General features: G+C 41.7%; 1 protein-coding gene across 1 annotated transcript in view; it reads right to left on the reverse strand.

The window, feature by feature from the left end:
- LOC109928491 (disintegrin and metalloproteinase domain-containing protein 22) overlaps window positions 1-22,984 on the reverse strand; it is a 320,108-nt gene that overhangs the window by 251,366 nt on the left and 45,758 nt on the right. The window contains exon 4 of the mRNA XM_048607855.1: window positions 7,563-7,629. Within this exon, the coding sequence (XP_048463812.1) occupies window positions 7,563-7,629 (67 nt within the window). The remainder of the gene's footprint in view (window positions 1-7,562; window positions 7,630-22,984) is intronic.

Raw genomic sequence — 22,984 nt, forward strand, 5'->3', positions numbered from 1 at the left:
GTACAAGTTTGTTCTATCTACAAACCTGTAAATATTATTTCTGATGATCAAATGGCTATTTTCTTATTTTGTTTTCTCTTCCCCTCTAAATTTTCCATATTAAGCCTGTTTCTCACATATTATCGATCTGATACCCACCATTTTGCTGCTTCATCTTGCTCGCTGTCTATTTCATCATCCAGGGATCTCTGGCCTTGATTTAATATCTTTTCTCTAAACAATACTTTATCTAAACCATCTCCTTTTATTAAGGCAGTAATTTGCTTAGTTATAGTTGTGCATGCCAATCTTTAATTTCAATTTACAGGAGGAGATCAATTCTCAACTCAACGCAATTGGCTCTCATCCAATTCATTATACAAATTCAGCAGTAAGTAGTGCTGATACAAGTTCTGGGTGCCATCTATATGCAAACCTCAGTTTCACCTCACTGTCAGAGAATTTTTGTTTTGCAGTTTTACTCCACAGATTTAGGATTCTAGTCCACATTTTTACCTCCCTGTCTTTTGATTCCAATTTACTTCGGCCAGATCCTTTGTTACTCCACTGAATTACTCATTAATTATTTTCACTCTGCATTTCTCCATATCCTTTTCCATTGCTTATGATACTGTGATCGGCTATGAATACTTTAGAAAATCTTGTTTCTCTCTACACCATCTGTATTAAGACAATTAAAGTCCTCCATCATAAATAATAGAACAAAGAACAAAGAACAATACAGCAAAGGAACAGGCCCTTCATCCCTCCAAGCCTGCGCCACCACATTTTGCCCTTCCATGTTAAAACTGTCTTCACTTGCAGGATCCGTATCCCTCTATTCCCTTCCTATTCAGGTAATCATCCAGGTGCTTCCTGAGTGCTGCTATTGTGTCTGCTTCCACCACCTCCTCTGGCAGCGCTTTCCAGGCACTCACCACCCTTTGTGCGAAAAACATGCCTCGCACATTTCTTTTAAACTTCCTCCCTCACACCTTGTACCTGTGCCCTCTAATAATTGATCCTTCACCCTGGGAAAAAGCCTCATACTTTCCACTCTATCCATGCCATTCACAATCATATAAACTTCTAATCATGTCACCCCTCAGCCTCCTGCATTCCAGTGAAAACAATGCCAATCTATCCAACCTTTCTTCATGGTTAAAATCGTCCATACCAGGCAACATCCTGGTAAACCTTTTCTGTACCCTCTCCAACTCATGCACATCTTTTTGGTAATGTGGTGACCCAGAACTGTACGCAATATTCCAAGTGTGGCCTAACTAAGGTTCTATAAAGCTGTGAGTAAAATACTTTTCATTGATATCATGCAGCTAAGAAAGCTACATAAGCTTGCCACTAAAATAAATAACGAAAATCAACAGTTAAAGACCATTCATTTGATAATGCGTATTAATAAATTTTTGGTGACAGAGAGAATCCTCAAGCAGTGTTAAAACACTGACAAAGAGAATGTTAGTACTTTCTAATCGCCTTCCACAATTATTTCATCAGGGTTTTCACTAACAATAAACTCCAGCGTTGTTTCCATGACAAGAGTCAGAAACAGGAAATAACACAACTTCAAAAGAGTCAGGGGGCAGAGACCATTACAAAGGAGAAGGTATTGAGGAAGCTAAAAGGTCTGAATGTGGATAAATCACCTGGACTGGAAGGACTACACCCCAGAGTTCTGAAGGAGTTAGCTGAGGAGATTATAGAGGCATTGGTGGTAATCTTTCAGGAATCATTGGAGTCAAGGAGGGTCCCAGAGGATAGGAAAATGTCTAATGTAACACCCTGTTGAAGAAGGGAGGGAGGAAGAAGACAGGAAACCATAGGCCGGTTAGCCTGACCTCAGTCACTGGTAAGATTTTAAGGTCCATTATTAGGATGAAATTGCAGAATATTTGGAAATACATAGTAAAATAAGCCTTCATCAAGGGGATGTCATGCCTGACAAATTTGTTAGAATTCTTTGTGGAGATAACAGGTAAGTTAGACAAAGAAAAGCTAGTCGATATGATCTATTTGGATTTCCAGAAGACCTTCAACAAGGTGTCACACAGGAGACTGCGAAATAAGATAACTGCCCATTGTGTTAAGGGCAAAGTACTGGCATGGATAGAGGATTGGCTGACAGAAGGCAGAGTGGAGATAAAGGAGTCTTTTTCAGGATGGCAGCTGGTGACTAGTGGAGTTCCATAAGGGTCAGTGTTGGGACCACAACTATTATACATTAACAATCTTGACAAAGAAACTGAGCGCATTGTTGCCAAGTTTGCAGATGACATAAAGATAGGTGGAGGGACAGGTAGTGTTGAGGAAGTGGGAAGGCTGCAGAAGGACTTGAACAGACTAGAAGTGTGGGGAAATAAGTGGCAGACGGAATACAATGCTTGAAAGTGTGAGATTATGACTTTGGTAGGAAGAATAGAGGCAGAGACTATTTCATTAATGGAAAGAGACTCTGTAAATCTAAAACACAAAGGGACTTCGGAGTCCTAGTTTAGGATTCTCTTTAGGTTAACACACAGTTCAGTTGGCAGTTAAGAAGGCAACTGCAATGTTAGCATTAATTTCAAGAGGGCTGGAATACAAGAGCAGAGACATACAGCTGAGGCTGTATAAAGGGCTGGTTAGATTATGTTTGGAATATTGTGAGCAGTTTTGAGCCCCGTATCGAAAGAAGGATGTGCTGGTCTTGGAGGGAGTCCAGAGGACGTTTACAAGAATAATCCTCGGGATGAAGGACTTGTCATATGAGGAATGATTGAAGACTCTGGGTCTGTGCTCAATGGAGTTTAGAAAGATGTTTGGGGAATCTCATTGAAACTTAAAGAATACTGAGAAGCCTGGATTGAGCGGAAATGGTGAAGATGTTTTGACTGTTAGAGAGATTAGGATCCAAGGGCACAGCTTCAAAGTGAAGGGATGACCCTTTAGAACTGTTGTGGAGATGCCGGTGTTGGACTGGGATGCACACGGTCAAAAATCACATGACACCAGGCTATAGTCCAACAGGTTTATTTGAAAATGCAAGCCTCCAGAGCTCAGCCCCTTCCTCAGACGTAGTGTGAGAGAGAAGGTATACGACACAGAATTTATAGGCAGAAAGGTACCAACCCTGAAACTGGTTGCCTCTTGTTGAATCTTTAATCAGTAAGGAAGGAGACTACTGATTAAAATGCAAAATCCAGATTCCTCTCAAGTCATTCCTCCAAGATAATTAAAGGTTTTATCAATGTATACAAGAGGTGATATCTCAGGTCAGACAATGCATAAACTGGGGTTAGGTTTTTTTGAGCGAAACAGAATGTATCTGCAACTACACAAACATCTTAGATAAAATAATCCATTTGTGTGTCCGTGTCTGTGCATTTGTGAGACAGACCCTCTCACACACACACTCACACATACACACGCACACACACGCAGATAAACACAAATTATTTCATCTGAGATGTCTCATCTCACGTACCAGCCGACCAACCTCCGGATCCAACGCATCATCCTCCGACACTTCCGCCATCTGCAATCCGACCCCACCGCCAAAGACATTTTTCCCTCCCCACCCTTATCTCCTTTCCAGGGGGACCACTCTCTCCGGGACTCCCTTGTCTGCTCCACACTCCCCTCCAGCTCCACCACATCCGGCACTTTTCCCTGCAACCACAGGAAGTGCTACACCTGCTCCTAGACCTCCCCCCTCACCCCCATCCCAGGCCCCAAGAAGACTTTCCACATCAAGCAGATGTTCACCTGTACATCTGCTAATGTGGTATACTGTATCCGCTGTTCCCGTTGTGGCCTCCTCTACATCGGGGAAACCAAGCGGAGGCTTGGGGACCGCTTTGCAGAACACCTACGCTCGGTTCGCACTAAACAACTGCACCTCCCAGTCGCGAACCATTTCAACTCCCCTTCCCATTCTTCAGACGACATGTCCATCCTGGGCCTCCTGCAGTGCCACAACGATGCCACCCGAAGGTTGCAGGAACAGCATCTCATATTCCGCTTGGGAACCCTGCAGCCCAATGGTATCAATGTAGACTTCACAAGCTTCAAAATTTCCCCTCCCCCTACCGCATCCCAAAACCAGTCCAGCTCGTCCCCCCTTCCTAACCTGTTCTTCCTCCCACCTATCCCCTCCTCCCACCTCAAGCCCCACCCCCATCTCCTACCTGCTAACCTCATCCCGCCCCCTTGACCTGTCCGTCCTCCCTGGACTAACCTATCTCCTCCCTAACTCCCCACCTACACTCACCTTTACTGGCTCCATCCCCGCCTCTTTGACCTGTCTGTCTCCTCTCCACCTATCTTCTCCTCTATCCATCTTCTTTCCGCCTCCCCCTCTCTCCCTATTTATTTCAGAACCCCCTTCCCCTCCCCCATTTCGGAAGAAGGGTCTAGGCCCGAAACGTCAGCCTTCCTGCTCCTCTGATGCTGCTTGGCCTGCTGTGTTCATCCAGCTCTACACCTTGTTACCTGCATTTATATAATGCCTTTAATTTTGTTTTTAAAAAGTTCCTAAGCACTTCAGGGACATATTATTACATAAGATTTGGCATTGCATCAGATAATATTAAAGCAGATAATCAGTACCTTTCTTTTAGAAGAGGCAGGTTTTGAGGAGCATTTTAAAGATGACAGGAGAGGTAATGAGGCAGAGAGGCAAATCTAGAGCTTCAGGCCTTGGGGGCTAAAGAGAGGTCACTGATGGTGAGCAATGGAAATGAGAGGTGCTCATGGGGCCAGAATTACAACCTCTCTATCTCATTTCAGGAGTTCTCATCAGGTGTGGGGCTGCAGGAGACTCCAGAGACCAGGTTTCTCAAGAAAGAAGCTTTGAATTGTAAGCTCAAACACAAATTGCAAATGTCAAATTAAAGGCCATGGAATGATTTGAAAACAACCACTTTAAAATAAAGGTGTGACTTAATCAGGAAGTAATCTCGTTTAGACAGCACATGGGTGATAAGCAAATGTAACTTGATGCTAGCGGGAAAGCAGAGTTTTGCATGTCCTAAGGTTTACAGCAGGTAGAATGTGGAAGGCTGACATTGTCAGAAAAGTCAAGTGTGAGCATATCAATGCATGTTATCAGGTGTCAGCAGTAGCTGGATCAGATGATGGTGCAGAGGTGGAAATATAGACAATTTCAGTGATGGCATGAATATGAGGTCACAAGTTCATCATGTATTAAACATGACACTAAGTTTCGAAACAGTTCTGTTTCACATGGTTGCCAGGGAAAGGAGTACAGTCTGCAGCAACACAATGGTGTTTGAAGCAAGAATCAAAGACAATAGGTTTAGATTTCCCAATAATTAATTCAAGAAGTTCCCTGAGGCAGTGGATGGAGGGGGAGGGGGTCATGGGCAGAGGATGAAGAAGTTGCATGCAGATCATGTGCACCATAATGGCTCAAAACTCTTTACCTATGAAGGCAGTGGACAAGATCATGGAGAGCCATTCATTCCATCCATGTGGGCTGTTATTGCACATTCTCCACTTCCTCAGCCTTGGCCGCCAACCAGAAATACTCTGGCATGGTATCACCATCCAGAGGAGGCAGAGAACCCCACCTCAGGCGTCACTAAGTGGAAGTTCTCCCAATTTCTATTGAGAATTTGAGGTAAAGAGGTTTTCAGAGTACAGTCCAATTGTCAGATTCGCAGACTCCAAGCTTGCCTGCAAATTCTACAGCCTGGATGTGTCAGTATTTCATGTCTAGTTGAAGTACACAAGCCGTTCCACCATGGCTCAAAGGGGCTACTCCTCAATTCCTAGTCACCCTTTAATCTGATGGACCTGATATCTGGCTACCAGATGCAGACGGGAGTGGTCGAATTGAAGGACCTCCTCCTACAGCAGCTCCTAGGCCTGGCAGGGTGGTCAATTAGAGGTCCAGGCAGTGCACAGTCTCAGATAGAATGCCTGCCTCGCTCCTGTGGCGACATTCATGCTCAGCTGTCCCTGGAAATAGAGCATGCAGTGTCCGCTGCTACATTAAGGCATTCCAAACTCAGTGGACTCCTAAAGGAGGAGAGAGCTTCATTAACCACATCCCAGGACCAAATTTTATTTTGATTTGTTAAATTTCACTTGACAAATGTCGTCACAGTTTATGTTGTACACAGACATGGGGAATTTGCAACTTCTTTAATGATGCTTACCAGTTATCGATCACTCATTTCAACATAAAAGATGCAGCATTATTTATTTTGCAGGACTGTGGAGTCCATGGACTATATATATTATATATATATTGATTATGGGCATTTTTCCCTCGGTCCACAACTAAATGTGTTTGCAGCACTGTTTCAGACAGTGCATTCCAGATGGTAACCATTCATTGCATAAAACAAGGGTTTACTTCATCGTCTTTGGCTCTTTTGCTCATCACTTTAGAACGGTGTCCATTGCTTTTTGACCTTTCTGCCTATGGGAACAATTTCTCTGTACAATTTAAGCAGCTCTATCAAATGTCTTCTCAATCTTCTCTTCTCTGAAGAAAACAACGTAGCATTGTCGGTAAACAAGAAAGGCAAATGGATTAAAACAAATAACTGCAGGTGCTGAAACAAAAACAGAAATTACTGGAGAAACTCAGCAGGTCTGACAACATCTGTGGACAGAAAGCAGAGTCAACATTTTGGGTTCAGTAACAATTCTTTTGAACTTCAGTTAATAAAAAGGCTAATCTGCTTGCTCTCCTCAGATGCTGCCAGATGTGCTGAGTTTCTCCAGCAATTTCTGCTTTTGTATAAAAGGCAATGGCCCTGACAAATGTGTCCTACCTGAACACAGTCCTAAACGACACCACAAGCCAAGATTAAACAAGGTGCCCACATTATTTCCAGTGTCATACCTAGAGAGTGAATATATCAACGCTGCGATAGCATTGTGCAATCAGAAGACCACTGACTTTATAAAATGTCTAAGTACATTTTACTTTCTTAAAATAAATGTATGAATTGCACTTAAATGTACAATGGCTTTGTAAAATATGTTAATGTACATCTAAATGAGCTGCAGCTTAAAACTGCATTATCATGCATTTATATATACCATGTCTTCATAGAACATATATGTGAATGTGCGTCCTTGAGAATAATATTGGATTTAAAACCACCTGAAAACAACAGGTATAACTGGTCGCTGCTGAATCTGCTCAACGTTGCTTCACTTTAGTCAATGGATGCTTCTGGTGCAGAGATAGTCTGTGAATATTCTCAAAAACATTTGAAAATCAGATCAAATTCTCTGTTTGAAAAGTCTAGTACAGGTATTTCTGCTCTAACACGTGTTTCGTTAACACAAACTGGCTGTAAAGTGATTGGTGAATGGTGAATGCTGTTTGGTTAGTGCAAACTTCCTCCTGCACGATCTGACAATTTTCTATAGCGATTTTCCTATAACACTATTTTCTACGTCGATTTTCGATAATGAGATTTTATATATTGCAAGGTCACACAAGAATGCAATTATTGTGTTATAGGGGAACCACCTGTACAAATTTCACAAAGCTGTGACATTTTGAAGCTTACCACAACGAAAACAATTAATGTCAGACTTACCCTAGACTGAACAAAGTTTCCCCTTGCACCAACAGTGTGCTCCACATACTGGGAGGACAGCAAATCACTAGGAATTAAGAAGAGTAAATAAATTAGTTTACAGTAAAATAGTAAATAAGGTGAAGAATCTTATATTAATGAGATCCACTTACAAAGCGGTATTTTCATTACCTCAAGGGGTTTACGTAAAACTCCACACTCAGGTAATATTTTGTGCCAAGTACAAACATTTGCAGGATTTATTGTGAAATCTTGCAGTAATTCAAACAGCTTATTCTGCACATGATCATCCCACTGAGGTTTTTAGCACATGATGGGGTGGGGAGAAGTGTGGAGATTTCGTGAGCAGGTTTTAGGTACACAATGTCAATAGAAATTAGCTTGACACAGTCAGATGAGGCCCAACCACGTTAAATTCTTGACATTATTTGTTTCCCACCCAAAGCAGGCAGGAAGAGACCGCTGATCAATTTCAGACAGCTTTACAACTATGTTTCCCACAGGCACCTGGTTACGATGGGGAGTGTTTAGAGGTGGACGGTGTTCCAGAGGACAATTTCACAGTTTGGAAAAGTGTGCAGTTGGACAAAAGGGGCTTAAATGATTTGTACGGGTCTCAAAGTCGCTCTCCTGATTCTCTTGTTCTCAGAAAGGAAAACTGCAACATCTTACAAGCGTCCTCTTCTTCACCAGAGATATTTTTCCAATACCCCTACAGTTAAGACACAGCAAGCCAGGGCTACAGTTTGAGCAAATATATTCCCCACATATGATTTTGAGGAATCCTCCTTATTTATATAAAACAAATGTAGTTTTAAGTAACTGTATTTTGATCATTCAACTGAGAAAATCTGAAATGACTGCATCAAGACTGATTGACTCATACAATCAAGGTTTCTGAAATTGGCATCTCCCTGCCTTTGGACAGATATAGACAGAACTAGGGGAGAACATACCAACTCCTGTGACATCCTATGCTATACCTGTCTACTAATGACTTTATTGAGAAATTCTCACTTTAAACATTGTAAATTGATGGATGATCTTCAGAGGTGGCCACAAGAAATGTTCCAAATGATACAAGTGAATCAAAGTATCCCTATAGTGAGGAAGCAAGCCATTTGGTCCACTGAGTCCAAATTGACCCTCTGAAGAGCATCACACCCAGACCCACAGTCCCTACCTTATCCCTGTAATCCCTCACTTCCTATGGCTAATGCACCTAACCTGCACATCCCTGGACACTATGGGCAGCTTAGGATGGCCAATCCACCTAATTTGTACATCTTTGGACTTTGGGAGGAAACCAGAACACCTGGAAAAAATCCACACACTCAGTGAGAACAAGCAAACTCCACACAGTCACCCGAGGGTGGGATCAAACCTAGTCCGTGGCACTGTGAGGCAGCAGTGCTAACCACTCAGCCACCGTGCTGCCCCCATCCAATATTGACACCATGCAATCATTACAAGAAAATCCTAAATCGAAGACAAATGCAGGAAGTCCCTACTTTTGAGACTTTTGGCGGATTTAACAAAAGGAGAATTTGTTTCTGTGAATTTCTGTCTTTTTTTTTTGGTTTGTTTTCTAACTTCAATTATGGCTCTCCCAAAAAAAAACAGAAATTCACAGAAACAAATTCTCCGTCTGTTAAATCTACCAAAAAATAGGGACTTCCTGTAGTCAGATGACAAGTCACAAACTGAGCTTGAAATCCAGACCAAAAGTCTCAGTTCCAGTATCAGGGACTGCTGCATTCCTAGAGGTGCTGGCCTTTGAGAATGTGAAGACCTGGTAATATGTTGTCACTGTTGATTCAAGTACACACTCATTATGTGGCTTGAATTTAATTCTCCAGGGCCAGAAAGTAACTAAACAAAATGAGTAAGGGATCATGTTAGCTGTATGTTCAGTCACATCATTACAACTATAGCATTGACTTTGACTTAGGATTTTTTTGTAATGATAACTTTCTTAAATTGTTGTTAGATTATTATGTTCTATTTACATAACTGCTGAAGTAATAATCAACATGTTTGCTGAAGAAGTAAAGGCTAAGACTCTTAGAATACCTACTGTCTATTGTCTAAATCTAGATCATCAGTAATGATGGATCCTGGTTCGTACCATTATATTGGCAGTAAAATCCCTACACAGGAAAATAAGAATTCTCATGTAATCCACAAAACTCACTTACTCCATGTAAACAATGGCCCTTGTTAGATTGGGGGATGAACCCAATGGTTCATTCCCTGTTTCACTGTCCAGGCTTGTGAATAAACTTATTGGTCTCAATGGAAGTCAGAATAAAGGTTTCCAGACCCAAAACATCAGCTTTCCTGCTCCTCTGATGCTGCCTGGCCTGTTGTGTTCATCCAGCTCTACACCTTATTATCTCAGAATAAAGGTTTGTTTTTCAACCTCAAGCCAAGTAGTTTCTTAGATAACAAGGTGTAGAGCTGGATGAACACAGCAGGCCAAGCAGCATCAGAAGAGCAGGAACGCTGACGTTTCGGGCCTAGACCCTTCTTCAGAATACGCTTGCTTAAAATAAGCTTCTTTCAGCACATTCACTTCTTATCATTGAAACTGAGGCACACTAGCATGGTGTCGATCATGGATGAAGATATTTTCTAATCAACCTGTTCAGAGACGTTATGTTACACCTCTGGAGCAGATGGGACTTGAACCTGGGCATCTTGGCTCCGAGGTAGGGACACTAACGCTTGGCACAAAGTGCTCTCTGGTAATGATGGACATATTTGTAATCAAACTATTCAAGCAAGTTATGACACATCTCTGGAGCAGGTGGGATTTAAGCCCAAGCCTCCTGGCTCAGAGGACGGGACACTACCGCTACACCATAACAGCCCTCCGGTAATGGGCAATTAAAAATTGCAAACATTCAAAACACACATGGAGGCTGTGCTAAGAATAAAATGTTTTAATTAAAGAAAATTAACAGGTGAATCTTGAAAGTGGTAAAAATAACGCACACGATTTGGGTTGGCTTGTGAAGAGGCTTGGAAAAGGAAAGAAAACCAGGCCCTACTTTCCATCTCCGTGGTCCTGACTGTAGTTTATGGACGCTTTACTGTGTCTGTTCCAGTTCCTACATTTCTTCCAGGTGCAGCATTCAAGTGAGCATCCTCCAATACTTCTGTCACTTCCAGGACAATGCCACCATCAAACAAGTCTCCTCTCACCATCTCCCCCCATCCACCCAGCAATTTCAACTGTCAATGGTCTATTCTCCCTACTACACCCTGATCCATTCCTTAACCATCCCAACAATGCTATCCTGCCTCATGGCATGTTCCCAAACCTGCCCTGTTACCTTTTTCCTTTTATCTCTTCCCTTCTCTGCCTCTATAAATGTAAATTGCTTCCAGAAGTAATAGTGCTTTCCTTGTCTTTCCTTCAATACAGTACACTCAATTCACTGCTCCATCGGTTCAGGACCAGAGTAACATCATGACATTTGGATACCTTCAATAAAACTCCACCGGTTTACAACAACTCTCTTTCCACATGTGCTGTCAATCCTGCTGAATGCTTCCAGCATTTTCTTTTTTTTCAGATGTGCAGAGCTCTCCAGCGACATTGAACCTCAGAAACAATCGGGGATGTATTTAACGGAGATAACAGGGATTTTGCCCACTGGTGGACAGCCAGTGATAGCCCCTCAACCCCTCTTTCAGGGTGCATCATCTGTATTGAGGGCACTCAGACATGTAACTGGACAGCAGTCGGGACTTCCCTGGGATGCAGGAACCCAGAGGCTCTTTTCAAGAGCATTTACACATATAAGTTAGGAGCAAGGATAGGCCATTCAGAGCCATTAACCTGCTCCACTCTTCAATAATCTCATAGTTGACCTGCATGTGGCCACAACTCCACTTTCCTGCGTATCCCTAAATAATCGTTGACTCCCGTCTTGGTCAAAACTAATACCCAATGCAGAAGCATAGAATTACTAACAGTGACTTCAGCATTTCCACATGTGTATGGTCCAGAAGTTGCTCTCAGAGGAGCGATGATGTTGAACACTGACAGTTTTGCATCTTACTCCGCAATATCCAGCCCATTTATGTCTCAGTCAAGTTTAGTTCAGCACAATATTACTTTGATACTGATTTTTTTTGCAGCAAATACAACAGGCGTGTGCATCAAAATTGACAACAAAAAGCTCGACTTACAAAATAATTACTAGCAAGGACTTATGCAGCTCATCCAGAACATTTTGCATAACTTACAACCAACAGTTTTGAAATTAGCTCATTTGCTTTTGAGAACACTTGATTCCTGACAGGATGTCAGAATTGAAACACTTAAAATTCAAACTTTACTGGGATGACATCCTCGTGGGAAAAAGAGCAAACAAGGCCACTGGAGAATCAGATCACACAGGAGTGAAATGGACTGTAAAAGGATTAAACCATTCAGAGTGAGGTGGATTGTAACGGGACTAGACTAGAGGCATGAGGTGGACTGTGAGTGGATCAGACAATAGGGAGTGAGGTGGACTGTGACAGGGGAATTAAATGGAATGAGGCAAGACCAGACCAAGCGAGGTAAAACTGTTTGGTACAGGACAAGGCCATTGGCAGCAAGGAAGAGCAAGAACAAAATATGAGCACAAAGGAGACCTGATACACTGAAAGCAAAAGTGAATATAACTCAAATAAAATGTTATAAAGTTCCAGTTTGAATAAGTTTTGGAACAAAATAACAGACTTCAAATTTAATATAACAACACATGACTTATTACATTATATTACTAAAATAACAAGAATAAGCCATTTACCCCCTCACACCTATTCCATAGTTATGACTGATCTGTTTCCCAACTCCATTTACCCGGCTCAGCACCTTGATATCGCTACACAACAAAAATCTATTGGCGTCATCTTGAAAGCTCCACATGTTCACAGACATTTAGAGATGGGGGCAGGAGAAGGGGCGAATTCCAGGTTTCTTTCTTTGTATGAAGGAAGTGCTTCCTGGTTTCCTTCCCAAACAGCCAAACACTAATTTTAAAGTTATGTCCCCTTATTCTTGAGCGCCCAAAGGGAATAGCTTATCTTTAACCATTTTATTGCCACCTTTCAATACATTGGATCTGATTTCATTAATCTTCAACTACTCAAGGGAATACAGGTCAGGTTTTACGCACCCAATCCTTATAATTTAACTTTCTAAGTCTCAGTTTTATTCTAGTAAACCTGCATTGTGCAGACTCCTGGATGAATATCTTCTCTGAGGTGGAGGGAGAACTTAATATAGGATCTGACCAAGGCTCTATATAACTGAAGAATATGTTTCTCCTCTTTGTAATCAAATTAGGGCCAACAGCACATTAAACTTATTGACTGTATTTTGTACCTGACTACCACTTTTAAAAAGTTTATGTATTTAGACTCTCAGACGGAAGAGGGAAGCAGAATTTTTGACAATCAAGTAAGACCTCTGACCTGGGCAATTTCATGGAAGTAATTAATACATGGGATATTGAAAACTAATTAATTTACTGGAAGACAGTGCTAAAAAAAATTAACAGTGAATGCTTCCAGGAGATTACCAACTATCCACCTGCAGGGACAGAAGTGCACAGTATAAGCATCTCAATGACAATCTTCCAATTCTGTGATGATACCGTGAAATTACTATAATTCCTTGCCATGATATTGTCTACATTTTTGTTCAGTATTTATGGGCAGATAGACTTGAAATCTGGTGATTGAGAAGATGTCAAAGCAAAATAAATTGTACTAATAATTTAGAGATAGTAAGAACTGCTGATGCTGGAGTCTGAGATAACACAGTGTGAAGCTGGAGGAACACAGCAGGCCAGGCAGCATCAGAGGAGAAGGAAAACTGACGTTTCGGGTCAGCCGAAACGTCAGCTTTCTGCTCCTGCAATGCTGCCTGGCCGGCTGTGTTCCTACAGCTCCACACTGTACTAATAATTTCGTGCCTTAAAACAGAGTAAAAATTCACTTCTGGAGCAGGAGATAAATTGCGACTAATTATGGCACAACTGCCTAAAATTGGCCTGAAGTTGAAAATAGGGCCTTAATCTGTCACCGACTAGAAAAAATAAACTTGCTTTTCTGTAATGTCTTTAACATTATGTATCAGGTGAGTAATTGAGATTCACAGCAATCATTGTGCAAGATTTCTTCATTGTATAATTCTAATAAAGGCACTCATCTTTGTCTTTCTATTTAATCAATCAAATACCGTAGAACATAGGCACATCACATGATTAATCAGAAATGTCCACTTAATTTAATGTTTCAAGCAAACAATGACTTATCATTTGTGATATACTGAGGGCAAAGAATTTTGCTTTACAGAATTACACAAAGCCTCAATGTAAGTGGGACATATCAAATGTTTGAAAGTTTTGACACTAATTACATGAGGACTTTTATAAGTCTTCAACCAATCAGAGAAAATGGAACGCAGCTGTAAAATATGAATTATTCATAACATGTTAAATGCTGTTTGATGCTGGTCGGTTAAATGCCAAAACTCTTCATTTGCTTCCAAAAATCCATACATTGGTTGATGTTCTGCATTTTAAAATACAACCATTTATATGTTTCAAATACAATTTCTGCAGTGATGACAAAGGGCCACACTTTATTCCATTCATTCCAACAAAATAGTAGGCACGTACAGACACGAAAGCAAGCTCATTAAAAATACAAAGAACAATCTGATATTCAACCATTTGTTCTGACATTCTAAGTCTTGCTCCTCTCCAGAACCACACAAATAATTTAGCAGAGAAAGAAGTGATATGATGAAATGTGTGTGATTTGTCAAATTTTAGGGCTTGGCTTTTAAAATAGAGTCATATTTTCGTGAAAAGTTTTTAAAACAAACTAGGCTGGACAGTTCTTTCAGAACAATAGTCTAATTCAGCATGTGTAAGACAGCAAATAAACCCCTGGAATGTTAACAGGAAATTGTTTCTACTGGTGGTTTATGACAGGTGGAGTAAATATTGAAGAACACCAGTTTGTTTTTAGTTCAGGATAATCAAGAGTGATTAGAGTTTAGACACTGCACGTTTTTAGGGCAGTTTGGAGAAGTCCTAAATAGGATTAGAAACTAGTGCTGCCTCTCTCCTAGAAAAGAGTTTTTTTTTCAGAACAGACTATAACATGGAGGTGTAGTGGACAGCGAAGAAGGTTATCTCAGAGTACAACGGAATCTTGATCAGATGGGCCAATGGGTTGAGGAGTGGCAGATGGAGGAAAATTTAGATAAATGTGAGGTGCTGCAATTTGGAAACGCAAATCAGGACAGGACTTATACACTTAATGGTAAGGTCCTGGGGTTGTTGTTGCGCAAAGAGACCTTGGAGGGCAGGTTCACAGTTGCTTGAAAGTGGAGTCCCAGGTAGGTAAGATAGTGAAGAAGGCGTTTGGTATGCTTGGCTTTATTTGTCAGTGCGTTGAGAATAGGAGTCCGGAGATCATGTTGCAGCTGTACAGGACATTGGTTAGGCCACTTTTGAAATACTGTGTGAAATTCTGGTCTCCCTGCTATAGGAAGGATGTTGTGAAACTTGAATGGGTTCAGAAAAGATTTACAAGGATGTTATCAGGTTTGGAGGGTTTGAACTATAGGGGGAGGCTGAATAGGCTGTGGCAATTTTCCCTGGAATATCAGAGGCTGAGGGGTGACCTTATAGAAGTTTATAAATCATGAGGGGCATGGATAGGATAAATAGACAAGGTCTTTTCCCCAGGGTGGAGGAGTCTAAAACTAGATGGCATAGGTTCAAGGTGAGAGGGGAAAGATTTAAAAGGGGCGTAGGAGATGACTTTCTCACACAGAGAGTGGTGCGTTTATGGAATGAGCTGCCAGAGGAAATGGTGGAGGCTGGCTACAATTATAACATTTAAAAGGCATCTGAATGGGTATATGATTAGGAAGGGTTTAGAGGGATATGGGCCAAATGCTGGCAAATGGGACTAGATTTATCTAGGATATCTGGTTGGCATGTGCGAGTTAGACTATGACTCTATGCTAGAGCAGGAGTAAGCCATTTAGCCCACTGAGTAGCTTTGCCATTCAATGAGCTGATCCAATAATCCTCAACTCCATTTTCCTGCCTTTTCGCTGTAACCCAGGATTACCTTACTGATTAAGAATCTGTTGATCTCAGCTTTGAATCTACTTAGTGACCTTATCTTTAAGTCCTCTGCAGTAAGGAATTCCACAGATTCACGACCCTCTGAGAAATGAAATTCCTCCTCATCTCTGTCATTACTGGACAACTCTGTGGTATGATCACGGGCCAAATCTGAATTGCATAGCCTGAGGGTAGTGTCCAGTCACTTTCACCATTCCCTGATCTGGCGCAATATCTGCAGCTTGGATTCCAACTCCTCAACTCAGATTCAAAGTCCAAAAGCTTACTATGATATATTTGCTCTGGATCACCTTGGTGTCCAGCAGCTTCCATACACTGCTGGAGCAACACATCATCTATCCTAACATCACTATCATACTGACTTATTTTCGGAATTAATTACTCCTGCTCTTTACACTTTACTGTAATAATAATTTATATTTTTTAAAAATCACCTGTATCAATCCTATATTTATTTAGCCTTTAAATAAAAAGGAAAACTGCGGGGACCTAAACACAAACTGAAGACATTACTTTTATTTTAAAGTCCAGAAATAATCAACAAGCCTCCTCACCAAACAGCTTCTATCCCTTCACTCATGTTACACTGTGGTCTGTGAGGTCACTCCACGACTGGTCACCCTGCAGGTCAGCCTGTTGACCCATGCGTTTTATCCTCTCCCACTCACCTCTCACTCTGGAGAGTTTAATTCAAGCACCTCTGTCCCCATTGGAACTAAAGTCCCACTTTAACCAAATTTTTAGTTTACTCACTTGACATTTGTCTCACTCAGCTAAAGTCTCCTTCGCACTGATCGTGGTTCTTACAGTTAAGGGTCTACATTACCTTGCATTTTTCCACTCTGGTCCCTCAGCCAGGCCTAAAAGGCAAGCACAAAGCCAGACAATTTGTCATGCTTGTCGGCAGTCATCAGTCAATGGGGTGGACATGTTGCTATGTGGCATCATGCTACGTTAGTATAACATCTACACCTTATGCCAAACACATGCACACCAAAGTCGCTGCATTTGCTCAAGCAGTCAGCCACGTCTCAAAGTCTAAGGGCAATAGCCGTCAGTCAAGTCCAGGGATAACCCTTGCAGGCAAGGGATCCTTACACAACAAATTAGGCGCAGCCACTGATATTAGTCCAAGGGCTTGGACATGGTCACTTATCCGCTTAGAGAGATCAGGGTAGGACTTATACATTTAATGGTAAGGTCCTGGGATGTTGTTGCACAAAGAGACCTTGGAGTGCATGTTCACAGTTGCTTGAAAGTGGAGTCCCAGGTAGAAAGGATACTGAAGAAGGCATTCTTCTCCTGGTAGGGGATGAGGAGAGGAATGTTGGGCATCCAACCACCCGTTCTGCCTCTTTCAGCCCTACTATGGACTGTTTGCTCCTGCAATGAGACAAAGTCAGGGACTGAGTGAGATGAAAGTGGGTGCTACAACTATTAGTGCTGGTTCAGATGAGGGGAGAAGTTATGAGGCATCCCAAGTGGGTGAGCAGGCAGCACAGAAGGAATGCAGGGTCAGCACTGTGGGGAGTTTTGGGGGTGGGTGGTGGTAATTGTGAGTAAAGGGTGACGTTGCATGCAATAGTGAGAGTGGTAGAGCATAACCCTTGGTGGGAGGTGGACGTCATTGTGGAGATGAGTGAGTGTCAGATGGCAGAGGGAAGATTGTGACATTTACCCTGGCGGAGTAGAGAATGTCATTCGTTTGCCTAGACCATGAAGATTGCACTGGCCCAGATGACAATCTTGGACCAGACTACTGGGGGCTGGTGTCTTCTCTGTTGGTCCTAAGGGAAGAGGACGACCCACTTCTGCACCATCCAGTCCATCAGCATTTCTAGGTCCCTGTGCACAAAGCTGAGAACCGCTCGTCTGCTGGCAAATGTCTTCAACCGTGCAGGGCAGCTCTGGTCTGCAAATGTTTGACCGGGCATGCAATAGCCTTTAAATACTGCACCAGAGCCAGGGCTCTTGGGATATCCCAGCAGTGGCAAGTACCTCCGCATAAAGTGAGTGGGAGAATCCAGCTAGCATCGACAAGAGGGCTGACATAGCAGCATGTTACCTTGTTAATGAAGCGAGTTTGGTACAACAGCATAAGAACACATCTCACAGACAGAAACCCTCCATGAAACCCAACAAAAATAACACTTGTAGTGACTGTAACAAGGTCAACAAACTGGACATCAAAGAATATCAGTTCTCTGATTGTGGCTGTTCACCTGGTCCAATCAGGGAGACCTGGTTAACATGAAAGGATAAAGATCAGGGATATTGAGGCCCTGGATGCCTGACTCAATGAGAGGCAGTGCTATTGTCAAAGGCTATGCATTTGTAAATAAAAGGTGATTAGTGATGGGATGTCAGCCTCTGAAGAGTTGTTTCAACACTCCTGTTTTTGCTAAGTTTTGATCATAATGGAACGGAAAGTGGGAGTGGTTAGGGAGAGGAGTTTAAGCATAAAAACACTGATTCGTTATTCTAAAGACACCCTTTCCTTTTATCAGACTACGTTAATTATCAGCAAACATACTTATACTACCTATTCTCGAACAGTTACAATATAACTGGGTGGGAAACACAATGACTGATACTCAACAGATGTAGAGTTCATCCACTGGGAGTGGATATTGGGAATTTGAGTGTGCACACACTGCAGTTTCTAATCCATTCATTTTAAATACTGCTATAAAAAGCAACATTAATGGCAAGATGCCATTTAGCAGCCATCTCCTCCCATGATTCCCAAAAGAATTAACTCCTCTTACATTTTTGGTAATAGGTACATAGGTTTCTTTCCTAAATTTCTCAAATCCAACTTTCTCTATTCTCCACCACAATTATTCTGAATAAACTTTTCCATACCACACTTTAAAAGTTATTGCTATATTGTAACTTGTCTCAATTTAAAGAAAATAAATTAATTTAAGCTCTGGAAAGACAGTCTGATATGATCTTACATGCAGATCATCCACTTTCTGCTTACAGTAATACTCCAGATACAAGCATTGTCAGATTTTAGTTTGTTTAATGCCATCTTCAGCGATAAAATGAACACTTGAACACAGACTGAACTTTTGGAAAGGCGGTTCTGAAGTTGCTAACACCTTTGGAATACAAATAAGCTGTGGTTTGATACAATATGTAAGGGAAAAGAGTGTCTTAGCTACATGATGGAATTTCATCCGTGTTGAACACAAATTAACTGTAGAACAATTTTCAGTGTTACTCCTTCACATAATAAAATTATTAACACACATTCTCCCACACTTGTCTCTTCACTTTGTATTATTGCACAGATCCCAAAAATGCATTGTACCTTTAAGAAGCTAGGTGACATTGCAACATGAATGTCATCGCCTCACATTTGGCAGCACAGTGCAACCGAGTCAGTGCAATGTGTAGTCATTGCAATGAGTTATGTACAGTATTGCAGTCATGTAATGTAGCCATAACATCAAAAGCATAGAACCTAGACTATGTACAATTCTGTGAATTTATAACAGCATAAACAGTTAGTGTTGTTAATAAACGTCAAGACACCTGTCTCAACAAGAATCTAATCTTCGTGGTAAATGTTATATGTACTTACAAACAGGGAAACACTCAGAACGTATCATACTGGTAGCGGTCATACAGTCATAGAGATGCACAGCACGGAAACAGATCCTTCAGTCCAACTCGTCTATGAGGATCAGATGTCTTAGGTACATTTGCTAGCATTTGGCCCATTTCCCTCTAACCCTTCCTATTCATATACCCATCCAGATGCCTTTAAAATGTTGTGATCATACCTGCCTCCACCACTTCCTCTGGCAGTTCATTTTACACATGCACCAAGCTCTGCGTGAAAAAGTTGCCCTTTTAAATCTTTTCCCTCTCACCTTAAACCTAATTTTGGACTCCCCTAACCTGGGGAGAAAACCTTGACTATTCACCCTCTCCATGCCCCTCATGATTTATAAACTTTTATTAGGTCACCCCTCAGCCTCCGACACTCCAGGGAAAATTGCCCAAGCCTATTCAGCCTCTCCCGATAGCTCAAACCCTCCAACCCTGGCAACAACCTTATAAATCTTTTCTGAACTCTTTCACATTTAACAACATCTTTCCTATATCAGGGAGGCCCAAGAGACCACAGCACATGTCCCCTTCACGTACATGTTTCTGTTTTTGTAAGGTGCAAAGTGCATTATTTTTTCTCTTTCTTAAGATGAACTGAAAGGTCAATATGAGTAAAGGGCTGAGGAAAATACAAGAAAATAATTAAAAACCTTTCAGAAGTTGGGACTGTTTTCTTTGGACAATAGAAAGTTGGTAGAATATTTGATGGAAACATTCAAAATCTCACGGGATCTAGACAGAGTAGACAGGGAAAAATAAAGGCAAAATACTACAGATCCTGGAACTCTAAAACAAACAGAGAACACTGGAGAAACTCAACAGGTCTGGCAGAATCTATGGAGAGAGAAACAGACGTTTTTGAGTGTGCTAGGCACTAAGGATTAATTTGGCAGTGAGTGAGGCCTCACACTATCTGGTGGTTGTCTTCAGCACATTTGCATCTCATGAATACTCATTATCTTACAATTTTTTCAAATTCAGTCCTGCCTTCAACACCATATCAGCAGAAACACAGAAAACTTGCGCCTCCTTGTTTACGGTTATGTAAAGGTGCATGTACAAGTGGAGTTTGTCTATACGGATCTGACGTGGGTGGTTGTTTTTGTGGACACCTGTGGCACAGGAGAAGGAAGCAGGAGACTGCCAGCTTGGATGCAGGGTCAGAATGGGCAAGGATGATTTGGGGGTAAGCAGGGGAGGGGTGGGCCAGAGGTCTGTAGTTTTAGCACCCAAAGATCTTCAAGGAAGGGAACTGTGTAAGGTTTAGGACATGAAAACACACATCAGAATGGGGCTAACATCTTGGATTTGGTCAGTGTGATTCAGCAGTTTTGAGATCCAACATGAAAAGCTAACGGTCAGGTTCAGTTCTGTCATGTTCTGGGCATCGATGTGAGGAGGCTGTCTGTCATGAAATAGTTCCACAGTCATAGGTGTGAGGGAGATCAACACAGTATGAGCACAGGTCCAGTTGGAGGTAAGGGTAATGGGAGCTCTCAAAGGGCAACTCAGGGCTTTGCAGGAATGGTGAGGGAAGGCCTAGGGTCAGTGGAGGAACCTCTACGATGAGGGAAGGGTTAGGGTCAAGGGGAAAGATGACACATCCACTTGTCACAAGTTCAAAGGTCATTATGGAAGGCTCAAGGGTCACAGAGAGAAGGCAGATAGTGATCTTCAGATGGGCTTGAAGATGACAGGGGTGGTTCCAGGTGAAGTTGGATCCTTGTTCCGTCGCTGGATCTTACTAATTGTTCACTTTTAACGTACGGTTAAGCCAGTCCAAGTAGAGGAGAGCATGAAGGGTGTGGTGGGAGTGTGAGGTTTAGGAGTGACCCATAGAGGATTTGAATATTTCATTGCTCAGCTGCTGTGACAATGATGGCTATGAACACAGAGGTGCTCATATCACTGCTTACTTTCTTCACACAGCTACTGGATGGATTCACTATGGGTCTGACACATCCAATATCCTTGCTATCTCTGAAGAAGGAAGGGTGGGTATGACAAAGGAGGGCTATTGCTGGTCAACATCAGTCTACAAGGCCAGCAGCATGTAGCGCCCAAAGGATATATTCTTTGAGGTGAATCGAAGCCTCTTATGAGTAGTCTGAGTGCCAGTGATTTTTTTTTAAATTCCTTACCTGTAGGGCAGGGATATTTAAATGTGCTCATCCTGTGGTGTCCATACAGCAGTGGGTAAGTGAAAGGGAACAAGGCATCTTGAATAAAAACAGAAAATTTTGGAGAAAGTCAACAGGTCTGGCCATAGTCAAAAGGAATCAGGTAAAAGGGGTTTTAATCAACCTACAAAGCCATGAATCTCAAAATTGATTGCTCAACTGCTAACATCAACGATACCAGAAACACCCACTGCAATAGCTCAAATGTTCAACTATCCATTCTTCATGAAAAGTTAGAGACTGATCTGTATGTCTTTTGTTAACTTGAATCTTTTTGGATTCACCTCTTATTTCTAACTTAACGGCTTGTGTGTTGCATTACTATTTCTTCTCACATTTAGTCATTAATAAACTCTCTTTTTGTAATTCCAGAAAACCTGACTCCTTTTAGAACATAAGTTCATTCCAGTCAGGGAGAAAGGTGTCCACAGGGGAAGGGGTCCTTCTAAAATTATCTTGTTGTCACCAACCGAGTAGGGGGGATGAGTTACCAAGGAAGCCAGATCACTTCTCCTTACCTAGGTTCTAGGATCCCAGTCAGGGAAATCATCTTCCCTGTATCTAGGCAGTCCAGCCCTGTTAGAATTTTATACATTTCAATCAGGTCCCTTCTTGTCCTTCTAATGAATACAAGCCCAGTCAAACCAATCTCTTCTCATAGGACAGTCCTGCTGTCCTTGGTATCAGCCAAATGAACCTCCACTGCACTCCTTCTAAAGCAAGTACACCCTTTCTTAGGTAGAGAGACCAAAACACCATCTAATACTCCAGGTGTGGTCTCACCAAGGTCCTGTATAATGCCGGTTATTCATCCCTGCTTCTGAACTCAAATCCTCATGCAATGAAGGCCAATATACCTATTTGCTGTCCTAATTGCTTGCTGAGTTGGGAAACTGTGTGATTACTTCTTCAGACCTAATGTAAATGTAATTAACAACAAGCTTGTACATTTCTGGCCAAGAAGAAAATGAATTGGGATGTTAAATGGGTGGAAATATGACATTAATGATTTCAGCTATAGTTTCAATCACCTATGCCCATTTTACCACGGAGTAATTGAAAGAAATTGATTGAAAAATCTCTCCAAGTACACAAAACTGGAATGTGTTCTAAGGTTTTGTGCTACCTAACTTCCATGAATACAAATAAACCACTTTTGTTCTATCCATCTATGTTCAATACTTTATCTGAACTTGGTAACTGAAGCAAGGCTTGACGGTTTGGAAAATTACTTCAGGCCAAAGGCCTCTATTATACAATCACAACTTTTAAGTAGTGTCAATATGTTTCGTGGACAGATTGTACTGGCACTAAGCCATGAGCCAATGGAAATAAGGTTTACTAAGTTGATCGATAATTTTGTATTATGAAACTAAATTGATTGTCAGGTCTGGCAGCATCTGTGGAGGAGAAAACAGAGTTAACGTTTCGGGTCCGGTGACAG

The sequence above is a fragment of the Rhincodon typus genome, chromosome 2 (assembly GCF_021869965.1).
Source record: "Rhincodon typus isolate 14 chromosome 2, sRhiTyp1.1, whole genome shotgun sequence".
Classification (NCBI taxonomy): Eukaryota; Metazoa; Chordata; class Chondrichthyes; order Orectolobiformes; family Rhincodontidae; genus Rhincodon; species Rhincodon typus.